Genomic DNA, 12,238 nt, shown 5'->3' on the forward strand with positions numbered 1-12,238 from the left:
GGCGTTCGGTTGCATCAGCTGCGTCCGCGGCGGGAACACGCGTCTCGAGAGCTCGAGAGAAGGCAGCCTCCTCGAGCAGCACCACCATGATCGTGTTGTCTTCTCAGCTTCCAGCGATTGCGGTGCGATTCGTCAGATCGTGTCCTTTCCCTTTTCGGGTTTTCTTGCTGCTTCTCTTGGCATGGTTTTCGAGGATCTACATGTAAAGATTCCATCTTTTTGAAAGCGAGCTAAAGGCTCTTTTTTCTTGCCAACATCCTTTCGGTCACATCGATGCTGATCTCCTCAATTCATATGAGCATCGATGAACGTTGCATCAGAACTCTCACCAGGTCAATTCCAAATTGAAGATGAACGTTGCATCAGAACGAATCATTCTTCAGAGTCATCATCTATTTAATAAAATAATCATTCTCAACAAATATTATTGAAAAATAATAAAGGACAGCTCAAGTTAAGCTTTTGCAATTAATAATATACATAATGATCAATAAAAAAGGATCAAGACAACTACAATTTGGGATATATATATATATATATATATATATATGTATATGTATATATATATATATATATATAAGTATATATGTATATATATGTATATATGTATATATGTATATATATATATACATATATATATATACATACATATATATATATACATACATATATATATATACATTTATATATATATGTATGTATATATATATGTATGTATGTATATATATATGTATGTATGTATATATATATGTATGTATGTATGTATATATATATATATATATATATATATATATATATATATATATATATATATATATATATATATATATATATATATATATATATATATATAATGAAAAGAACATAAAAAAATTATAATTTTATTTGCACAATGCTACGCTCACCATGGATGCAGATGACCATATCACATTCCACTTGATATGACATATTTTGGCATTGGCAAGCAAACACGATGATACAGATATAAAACCTTAAGTACGATGTGGTGTACAACACATGTGGCGGACAGTCGCTTGCCGCCCACCTCTGTACGAACGACAACATTATCACAGTACAGCCACCCCGAAGAGCTCGGGACGACGTCGCGCAGCGTCGATCCGTGCAGGTCGATCGACGCTCATACAGTCGATCGCCCGAGGAGCCGACCACAGTAAATTGACCCATACGACCAACTCATTCTCGTAAGTATAAAAGCTAAACCTTTCTAATCATGAAGAGAGGCACTTTGAACACTAAATTCTCCCTCATTCCATCAAAAGCTAACTTAAGCTTTAGAGGGGTCAAGTCGAGAAATTCTCCTCCCGACCTTGACCTGTGTGCAGGAGCTCAGCGACGAAGAAGCAGGCCACTCGTCAAGAGAGAAGATCGCGCTCGGGGGACGAAGTTCGAACCCGACCCGACTTGACGCTCACCCTCACCACCCGAGTATCAATGTGGACGACCTTGCGCATCCGGGACCGGATCAAGCCGTGCTGACACCTCGGTCACGGCGTAAAGGTTCACCAACACCATTCAAAATTGATTGAGGGGGAGTTCTCTTGCTATATCACATAAGAAGTTGACATTTCTAGCTATTTTGAGTTTTCGATCTGTACAAATAATGTCGAGTTGCTCCAAAACCGAAGATGGAGATCGGAACAAGGAAAACAGTTACCTGTGAATCCTACAGTCGCGCCAACAAGATAATATTTTTCGGAAAACGAAAGAAGAGATGGAAGTTGTAATCCATGCGGGCAGACAACCAAATCCAACACACATATAACACAATCCGCAGTAATCGAACTTGACGTAATCCGTTGAAGAATAACAGCCTCGAGCACCTTTATAAGTACGTCCACCTCGTTCATCTCTGAGCATCGAGAAGCCTCCACCCCTCTTCACCTTCGTTCTGTCTCTTTCTTAAGCCGAAGAGAGAAGCTGGATGTTGGATAACGTGGCGGTCGGAGAGTTCGTGAGCACGAGCGGTGGCAAGGAGCACCAGGGGAAGATGACGCTCTTCGTCTTCCTGACTTGCATCGCCGCCTCCTCCGGCGGCCTTATTTTTGGCTATGACATTGGAATTTCTGGTACATTTATCCTTATCTTAGTCCTCCTGTATTCGATTCTAACGGAGCATGCTTACTCTGCTAAAAACATGGGGCTTCATCTAACGCAATACCTCCTGTGTGGTTGAAGGTGGAGTGACGTCGATGGATTCCTTCCTCTCGCGTTTCTTTCCGTCGGTTTACAAGAAGCAGATGGCAGACTCGAGCACCAACCAATACTGCAAGTTTGACAGCCAGTTGCTGACTCTCTTCACGTCCTCTCTGTATGTGGCCGCCCTCCTTTCATCCTTCCTTGCGTCGACGGTGACGAGGATGTTCGGGAGGAAGTGGTCCATGTTCGCCGGAGGGATAACCTTTCTGCTGGGCTCCGCCATCAACTGCGCCGCCATGAACGTCCTGATGCTGATCCTCGGCCGTGTCCTCCTCGGCATCGGCATTGGCTTCGCGAATCAGGCAAAACGATCGATTTATTTGCTCCAAGAGAATCATCCCTGTACGAGTCGGGACGCAACCCGGTATTCTTGACTGTGCTCTGCTCTGTCGTGTGCTTGCGTGCAGGCTGTGCCGCTCTATCTCTCCGAGATGGCACCTGCTGATCTCCGGGGCACTCTTAACATCGGCTTCCAGTTCATGATCACCATTGGAATCTTCGCCGCCAATCTCGTCAACTACGGGACAGCCTCGATCAAAGGTGGCTGGGGATGGCGCGTCAGCCTCGGGCTCGCCGCGGTTCCGGCCCTCTTTATCACCATCGGCTCGCTGGTGCTGCCCGACACTCCCAACTCGCTCATCGAGCGCGGCCACGACGAAGAGGCCAAGGCCATGCTCCGCAAAATCCGTGGCACCGAAGACGTCCGAGACGAGTACGACGACCTCGTGGCGGCCAGCGATGAGGCCAAGAGCGTCGACCACCCTTGGTCCAACATATTGCAGAGGAAGTACAGGCCGCAGCTCACCATAGCCATTCTGATCCCCTTCTTCCAGCAGCTCACCGGCATTAATGTCATCATGTTCTATGCTCCCGTGCTCTTCAAAACCATCGGCTTCGGCAGCGAGGCCTCCCTCGCGTCGGCAGTGATCAGCGGCATCGTGAACGTCTTCGCCACCTTCGTCTCGATCGCCACCGTGGACAAGCTTGGACGCAGAGCGCTCTTCTTGCAAGGAGGCACACAAATGCTCTTATCTCAGGTAGGGATCATTTCTGGATCGATCACTTCACAAATTCGTCGATTGTGCAGATGATTAATGTCGGAATGATTTGTGGCGCAGTTGGTGGTGGGAAGTCTAATTGCGTTCAAGTTTGGGATCAGCGGTGTGGCCACCGATGTAACAAAGAACTACGCCAGCATCATAGTGCTCTTCATCTGCTTCTACGTTGCAGCCTTTGCATGGTCATGGGGGCCTCTGGGGTGGTTGGTACCAAGTGAGATCTTCCCCCTCGAGATCCGCTCGGCTGGGCAAAGCATCACCGTCTCCGTCAACATGTTCTTCACGTTCTTGATCGCCCAGGTGTTTCTGACCGCACTGTGTCACCTCAAGTTTGGCCTCTTCTACTTCTTCGCCGGGTGGGTGGCGATCATGACTGCCTTCATCGCCTTCTTTTTGCCCGAGACCAAGAGCGTACCCATCGAAGAGATAACTCTGGTCTGGAAGAAGCATTGGTTCTGGAGCAAGTTCATCTCCGACGAGGACGTTCATGTCGGGAACTCCGAATCGGTCGACGACAGAATTGAAGATGCGTGAACGAACGAAATAGAACACGGCGGAAAGTTGAGGCCGGCTTGGAGATGGATAGCTACATAAAATCAGATGCTATCGAACGGTTGCAACTCGATCGAGCATGCAATGCACCACTTGATACCTCGTTGATTTATGCATTCCACTATATCTTTGATCCGTCGACACTGTATTAAAACATGTAAATATTTTAAATCAGTGCTTTCACATCGACCTTTTCTACACACATTCATTCTCCAACACCAAATCTGAAAAGTCCAAACTGTCGTTGGTTGATTTCCCTCCATTTGTACATCCGCTAACTCACCATATTAAATCACACAGATCGATATATTGCTTTACCAATCATGTCAGGCAGGAGGAGACGAGCTCATACATCGAGCTCAAGCGCATCGAGAGCAAGGGCGCCGAGCCGGCCTCTCCAAGAAGGTCAAGGAGCTTTCCCTCCTGTGTGGCGCCGAGCTCGCGCTCATCGTCTTCTCGCCTGCCTGCAACCCCTTTTCTCCTTCGACCACCCCTCGGTCCACTCCGTCATCGGCTGCTTCCTCTCCAGCCGCGCCGTGTCTCCTCCTTCGATCCATTGCCGCCATCTGCTGTTGCAGACCGTCCGATGATCTCTGCACACGCTTCAGTGTCTGAATAAACGAGCTTGACAAAAGACGAGGAAGAAGGCAGTGGTCCTCCATGGCCGACCTCTTCAATGCAAAATTGGAGGAGCTTCAGTCGAATGCAGATGTCGAAGCCATTCTCCAAGCTTTGGGGTCATGCAGAACAAAGTCGCCTGTGAGACCTTCCACGAAAATGGAGAACAAAGTAGAGACGCTTAGATCTCACGTGTCGATCGTAAGACACGTGCTCCCTACCTCGGTGGAAGGCTCGTCAAGTTACGTTGTGCAGGTCAATAAATACTGCCCTCCGAGACTTCAACCCCCCCTCTCTCTCTCTCTCTCTCTCTCTCTCTCTCATTGTCACAGATGGTGCATGCCCAGTCCATATCCGACAGCGGACCAGACTAATCCCTAACACAGATGAAAAGATTGCTGACTGATTCCAGCACAGTAGAGAATACTTAGTAAGAGAAGCTTAATGGCACGTGTGCATGAATGTCATCGATCAGCTCTTCCCCAACCTCGACTCTTATCCTAAAACTCCTCCTCTTCCTGCATCGATATATATAGACCTAACATGCAACCCCTTCTAACAACTACTCGTTACGGTCTCTCTTGGGTTACAACAAACAAACTCATCGAAGAAGAATGGGGAATTGCAGCAGCTACCGGGTCGTGACCTCGGCAGTGGACGATGAGGACCGGGGATTGGTGGAGCCAGAGAGTGTCCAGCGGTGCACCCAAGGAAAGGCGAGGAGGGCCTTGGAGAATCTCAAGGAGAAGGCTAATTGCAGAAAAGAGGATGGAGAGCTCTCTTCTAGAGTGGTCAAGATCAAGATCACCAGGAAGCAACTGCAGGAATTGCTGAGGCGCTCTGACACACAAGGCTTGTTAGCCCCCCGCCACGCCCTCCTCGCCGATGTCGTCAGCAGAGGAGTCGTCGGCCATGCGCGTCGAAGCCGGAAGTGGAGGCCGAGACTGCAGCGTATACCGGAAGTAGCCGAGCATGATGAGATCGATACATAGTTTCACCGAGAATATATATATATATATAAATCAATGCAGATAAGAAGTCCCATCAGGTTATACAAATGGTGTATATGAAGAATATATCGTGAGAAAGGAGGGATGGTTTTGCCATTACATCTATTTTTCTGCATGTTGGTATCGAGAATCCGTCCATCAATTCGATGTGTTAGAATTGAATCTTATCACACGTGAGAAAATGGATTGTAGCACAAATCTTGAAGTAAAGATCCAATGTGAGTGATCCTGGTGGATTAATTGATCTTTTAACTTTATTGAATCCAAATCACTAGTTAAAATATTTAACTTGAAACTAAGAATAATACACCTATCAGATCCTTATAAATTAATTTTATAAATAATAAAATAAATATCTGAGCTAACCAAGCACTAATTGATTTGTCAATTTCATTGAACCCAAATCACTCGTCAAATATTTAAATTAAAATTGAGAATAATATATCTATCGAATATTTATAAGTCAATTATAGTCTTATCCACTTTCAATATGAAATTAATCAAATTACATAGAAATTCTTTCTGTGTAGATTTCAATATCCACTTTATAATTCAACCTTTTCTTTTAGGTGTACTCATAAGTCATATTGTACCATTATTTTTTTTAATAGATTAGACTTCCTATATCCAATTCCAATTGAAGATAGACTAGACTTCATGTTATATAATATATATATATATATATATTTTTTTTTTTAATTTGCAAAGGGTAAATGGTGAAGGCGGCTCCGTTGCTTAGCATCTACTTATACTTTTGCAAAGGAAATTTTATTCCATGGTCAATATCGCTGCTCATAGTTTTAGGTCAAAGGATAGGTCACAAGTCAAATCGCTGAACCAATCGGTCAAACCACATGTTATATATTAAAAATAAATAAATTTAGTGTTATATATAACAAAAATTCTAAGAATAAAAATATAAACATTACGGGACTTTTTTTTTTTTCCAACGATCCTAATAGAACGAAGGGAGTTTAATAACAGTCATTTTGGTATTTTGAGAACAATTAAATTGACTTTTTTGACATGTTGGATCCAATTATTGAATTGAGTTCCATAAAGGTCTTCTGATTCCTAACCTAATAAGTCAAGTTCCCAAAAAATGCACGTATCCCAATTGCTTACTTCCTTTCTAATTAGTTTCTACGTGACGATCGACAGCGTTATATTTCCGCCACGTTTGTCGTGGAGGTTTAAGAAGGCATTGCTCGTTTGGCTTTCTCTAATGGTCAACTCAAGATGAAGTCAAAACACAAATATCATTGACCATGAAGCATGGCGATTAACACAAGCGAACTAACAAGATGTGTTGGTGAACTGATGCATTGTGACTAATGAGTCAGTACGGCTTGGTCTACGGATTGATGTTGGGAGTCTTCGATCGTTTGAGCTGGTTGCCGAGGTCGATCATGCCTTCAGGTCGAGATGCTAGCGCTGGAATATTTGGCTAGCGCCTCCCGATTGAGAAGCTGGTTGGTGGCTCTCGTTCGAGACGCTTGTTGACAGCCCTCTATCGGAATCCTGGTCAACATGCCGGGAGGAGAAACACCTCTCTCGATCGGGATGATCTTATTTCGGGTATGATCGTTTTCCTGCACAGAAGACTCCCGTCGGGTGATTACCGACTATGGCCCCTCGACAAGTAAATCGGTATTGGGTTCTCTCTTTTTTCTTCTCCTTAGGTCGGATGCCAGTCAGGGGCTTTTATACTACTGTACGAGAGTCGGTCATATGCGGGTTTGACGTGACGATCGACCCTCGAGAGGTGAGATGGTACTTTGTGCAGTCACCGTCCCGGGATGTGCGGAACGGAGCTATATGATGTTGTCCCAAGCTTTTCGGGATGGGATGTACCGAGCAATGTCTTGGTACGAATTCTGGCTCGGCGTATGAGGGTGCTCCTCTTGCTGACTTGACGGTAGCATGACATGACATTGATTGTGACGTAACTTGGATCCAAAATATATCTTATCAGCAGCATGTGTTTGGAAGTATAGCCGGAAGCAGCTGATTCTTACGAAGTAACTTTCTGGGCATATCCCAGCAATATTTTGGAAGCATCGTCTTAGTAATCCATGCTCCTGTTTGTTCTACCAATAGTTACTGATAAACCCATTCGTCTGTGGCACAAAGTGAAGCCTGTTAGTATCTTTATTTACTATGGTCATCGAATGCCTTTTTGGTTTTCGTTGCAAATGGTAATAAGTTTGGATAAGGGATATTACTATGATTAATTGACTTCTGCTGATGCCCTGAAGGTGACAAATGGGTTTTGGATTGCTGTGGAAAGGTCGAATGCGACTGCTAAATGTTTGAAAAGAGCCTCAATCTCAGTGTCGTGAACTTTGGAAGCCATCTATCCTGAGTTATTTCGTTCGAAGCTTCTTCGTGGCCACATTTTGACCTCTCGATTCTTACCCTTCTAATAATGAGTATTCTTGACACCGAAAGATGCTGGTGGGGCAGACGTGGAACGATTGACCGATCTAATCGACTTGTATTGAGAGCCTTTCCATCTGATCGATAAACCTTCTCGCCTCCGATCGATGAGGTCCCTCTAATGCCTATTCTCAAAATAATGATAATTATTATGCCATGGTTTATCTTTTATAGCCGGTCTCCCCTACTCACGAGCGGTGAAAAATAATATTCTAAATAACAAAATATATTCATTCTCTAATATTTTCTATTCGATGGAGCAGATATTGACATGGGGTGGATCGATGGTTGAAAGTTTTTGTATTTTTTTATTGAGTTATCATAAGGCCACCGGTCACTTTCCTAAAGCTATTGCAAAAGGTCGATCGTCACATTGTGATAGGGTCAGTGATTGCGAAGAAAAGAAACATTGAACTCGGGAGGCCTCCAAGGGAAGAAAGGAGTTCATGCTTATAAAACTTAGAGCGCCCCGTAATGCTAAACCAAGGGAAGATCGAACACCCCCTCATAGAGAATTTACTCTGCTGAACATGTCACATATTGACGTATTCATACAGATAAGAGATAAAGACTTGCTTTGCACCCCTCACTCATTATGGGTTTCTCCAACTCATTGAAGCGGCTCAAAATACTATCGCTTCTATTAGTCGGACGACGATGGAAGTGACAGTGCCCGATGTAGCAGTTGGATGATGATGCCCTTCCTAGCTCCCATTGTCTCGGGAGTTATTAGGAGCTTGGGAGGATGAGGGGCCTTCGAACCCTCTTCGATGCTAGTTGGGCGATGGTGATGACGGTGGTGATGCGATGATAGCAGGATGTTTGCCAAGGCGTGCCTCAACAACAATTGTTTAGTCCTAATTGTTTGTTGTTGGATGAGCCATTTTGGTACTTACAAATGAGACTCATCCCTCCTTTGAGTTCGAGCCGCCACCTCGGCTCTCCTAGTTGGGGGACGTTTGTTGGTCCCTCTTCCTCTCTCGACATTGAGGGGCTTCAAACACTTCTATAGCGTGAAACACATTACCACATATATCCAATTTTGCATGAAAAAGACATGTTAACTCAAATCCTACTTACAAAAGGAAAATGAGGGGAAGATTCAGATAATGATCATGAGGATTAGGGTTGATCTTAGAGCCAACGCTCATTTGCAATATGATCATGGATTCAAACAAAACGACTGATAATTGACGTTGTTGCTCCTAATTTGACTTGTTCAACCTCGAAATCCAATTCTAAATCTCTCCAGTAGATCATATCAAGTCGATGGGCCACCCTCTTTGCGAAGGAACAAAAAAAGTATCTCTTTTTTAAAAACTTTATTAGAAGAGGTTGTTCGCACGGCTTGTGACCCAATTGGTTGAATGGTTAATCATGTGGTCTAAGTCTTAACCAATCAAACAACAATGCACAACTCATGGGTCAAGCGTATAGTTCAACAATGCATAACCCATGGGCTAAGTGTGTATTTCGATGACGTATAGCTCATGGGTTAAATGTACATTTCGATAACGCATAGCACATGGGCCAATGTGCATTTTGACTAGTTTAACTATATTTGAATTTCTAATCTTAAGTATTGACTTTATTATCGGATGAGCATTGATTAAAAATGCTCCAAACTCAATTTTTGTAGGGTCGACACATCGTTGCAAAACATAGCTCTAGAATCTGAATCGATTTATCTCTCTATCTCAACAATCTGAATCGGCCTTCACATGTAAATATAAAAATAGTAGCTCAAATCCGATATAAAATAAGCTTCATTATCTAGGTAATTAATATGATTTAAATAAATAAAATGAATTGATAGGTACCAACTCACCGTCTTCCCCAATCTCGCCACTTCAAATGGTCAGACCGAGCTGCAATTTGCGGTCGATCTGCTACCTAATACTCTCCACCCGTCATGCGATGGTGGATACAGGTCGACATCAAGCCTCCGCATCAAGGCTACGCCACATGACTCCGGCGCACAAAGACCGCGCAGATGGACGTCGTGATCGCAGTCGTTGTCGTCGTGTCCCTCGTCGGAGTTGGCGTCATGTCTCGACGAAAGGCTGCCACCGAAACCTTGACCACTGTTGCGTGAGGCTGCCGCTTGTCCTCTTCCGCACACAGGATAAACTTAAAAGGCGCATCCAACCAGAATCCAACAAGACCCTAATCTAAAATCTCCCGGCGGATTCCGTCTACGTTCGGTCGGGTTCTTCTTCTTCTTCGAACGAGTGGCTTGTGGTGGCATCGAGTCCCACATTTTTTATACCCTCATCATCCCCACCTCCGGGCCTCTGAGGGCTCACCACATACTTATATTCTCCAGAATCTTCTCTCACTTTCTGGCCACAATCGGATTTGTCCTCCCAAAGGACGAAGCAGCCACTCCTGCTATTGAGAAGGATCGCCCACAATTTGGTAGTCAGACTGCTACCGACACCCCCTGCTTCTTCCTATGAACACCTTCTAAGTTTCAATTCATCTCTCTCACTCTATGTGTATATTTGTTTGTGTATCATGCAAATATACAGATAGGAGGCTTGGATTGTTCTGCTGCGTTTTGTTGTTGGACTTGGTGGGGTGTCTGTAATAAGGAAGGAGAATGGATCACCCGCTGCTGGGGTCGTTGTTGAGGGGCCGGCGGCTGGAGAGCTGCCTCGAGGCGAAGGTGCGGTCGGTGGAGGAGCACGAGGAGGCGGCGGTGAGGCGGCCGGAGAAGGCCGACGACGGGTGGGTGAGCGTCGCCGTGTCGGGCGCCCGGGTCGTCGCCTGCTTCCTGACGATGATGGTGACGACGGCGGTGTGGGCGGGCATCATGCTCCTGCTGCTGCCGTGGCCCTACGAGAGGATCCGCCAGGGCAACCTGTATGGCCACGTCACCGGCAGATTGATGGTAATAAAGAAACCAATCAAAAAGGAAATTGTCCAAATTAATTGTGTTTTCTTTCTTATGATCTGTCTTAATTCTTCCAGATGTGGATTCTGGGAAATCCCATAAAGATACAAGGATCCGAGTTCTCTGCCACGAGGGCCATCTATATCTGTAATCATGCGTCTCCCATCGACATCTTTCTGGTAATGTGGCTGACGCCCATCGGCACCGTAGGCATAGCCAAAAAAGAGGTGGGTGTGGCGACCAATTCACCTACCAAAACTCCATCGAGATTAATCTCAGACATCAGACATCGAATGTTTCTGTGCTATCTTTCTCAGATTATATGGTATCCACTGTTCGGTCAGCTGTATGTGTTGGCGAAGCATCTCCGCATCGACCGCTCCGACCCCGCTGCTGCCGTCGAATCACTGAAAGAGGTTTCGCTCGCTTCTGCACAACACATTCTTCACGAACCTGTGCGATATTATTTGTGTAATGAACTTAGAATTCTCGAGCTCAGGCTGCTCGTGCAGTAAGGAACAACGACTTGTCGCTCGTCATTTTCCCGGAGGGCACTCGATCCAGATCAGGGAGGCTTCTTCCCTTTAAGAAGGTAGCTAAGCTACTCGGCACACCAAGTGCTTGTTTGTGCTTATGCCATCCACCTACCTGTCTCTCTCTGTTTTTGGCAGGGTTTCGTGCACATCGCACTGCAGACGCGGTTGCCGATAGTTCCGATGGTACTCACCGGCACACATCTAGCTTGGAGGAAGGATAGCTTGAGGGTGAGACCGGCACCGATCACGGTGAAGTACCTTCCGCCCATAAAGACAGATGAGTGGGAGAAGGACAAGATTAATGAGTACATAGAGATGATACACTCGTTGTATGTCCAACACTTGCCTGAGGCACAGAAGCCATCGGCGTAGGAGACGGGTAGAATTGTGTGCTCTTTATTACACCTTCGAGATGACGTGGTTATAGATGATTGTAATTGACATGCTCTCGTTCGCTGTGGGGTGTCTCATACTTCCAATCTGCAGTCAGTAGGAAGAATCTAAGTAGCTCGAGAGTCGGTCGAATGAAATAGAGATGCGACAATCAATTAATAAACCTTTCCTGCTCATCTTTTTTGTAAGACTTTAAATTGACTGAAATAGGCGTGTATGCATAAGGACCAGTGAATCTTAAAGATGGATTATAATTGAATGGATAAACCTGTGATTCCAAGACAAAGACAACAGAGTCTGATGTGATGTGAAAAATGTGGACATTTTAAATCCAAGAGTAGTCACAACATTCCTGATAGATTCATACTAAATTATTTCATCATCATCATCATCATCATCATCATATATATATATATATATACACATCTTCAGATCCTTGTTTCCAGCAGAAACTGAAGGCTGGTCAATATATATATATATATACACACACACATCTTCAGATCCTTGTTTCCAGCAGAA

General features: G+C 44.9%; 3 protein-coding genes across 4 annotated transcripts; all 3 read left to right on the forward strand.

Annotated features, from left to right (window-relative positions):
• Positions 1–2,008: 2,008 nt before the first annotated feature.
• LOC103972670 (sugar transport protein MST3-like) lies at positions 2,009–3,900 on the forward strand. Its single transcript, XM_018820441.2, has 4 exons — positions 2,009–2,087; positions 2,197–2,519; positions 2,625–3,254; positions 3,336–3,900. The coding sequence occupies exons 1-4, from the start codon at positions 2,009–2,011 to the stop codon at positions 3,807–3,809; spliced, it is 1,506 nt and encodes a 501-aa protein (XP_018675986.2). The 3' UTR covers positions 3,810–3,900.
• Positions 3,901–5,059: 1,159 nt separating this feature from the next.
• Positions 5,060–5,437, forward strand: LOC135653035 (uncharacterized). Its single transcript, XM_065174445.1, has one exon. The coding sequence runs from the start codon at positions 5,060–5,062 to the stop codon at positions 5,435–5,437; it is 378 nt and encodes a 125-aa protein (XP_065030517.1).
• Positions 5,438–10,063: 4,626 nt separating this feature from the next.
• On the forward strand, positions 10,064–11,895 carry LOC103972439 (1-acyl-sn-glycerol-3-phosphate acyltransferase-like). 2 transcript variants are annotated; one of them, XM_018820483.2, is made up of 6 exons: positions 10,064–10,312; positions 10,426–10,787; positions 10,868–11,017; positions 11,108–11,206; positions 11,275–11,382; positions 11,462–11,895. In XM_018820483.2, exons 2-6 carry the CDS (start codon positions 10,497–10,499, stop codon positions 11,696–11,698), a joined length of 885 nt encoding a protein of 294 aa, XP_018676028.2. In that variant the 5' UTR covers positions 10,064–10,312; positions 10,426–10,496; the 3' UTR covers positions 11,699–11,895. The 2 variants fall into 2 exon arrangements, with proteins under 2 accessions (XP_018676028.2, XP_065030912.1); XM_065174840.1 differs by having other exon boundaries at positions 10,068–10,312; positions 11,290–11,382.
• The last annotated feature ends 343 nt before the right edge of the window (positions 11,896–12,238 follow it).

Source organism: Musa acuminata, chromosome BXJ3-11 (genome assembly GCF_036884655.1).
Source record: "Musa acuminata AAA Group cultivar baxijiao chromosome BXJ3-11, Cavendish_Baxijiao_AAA, whole genome shotgun sequence".
NCBI classification, from domain to species: domain Eukaryota; kingdom Viridiplantae; phylum Streptophyta; class Magnoliopsida; order Zingiberales; family Musaceae; genus Musa; species Musa acuminata.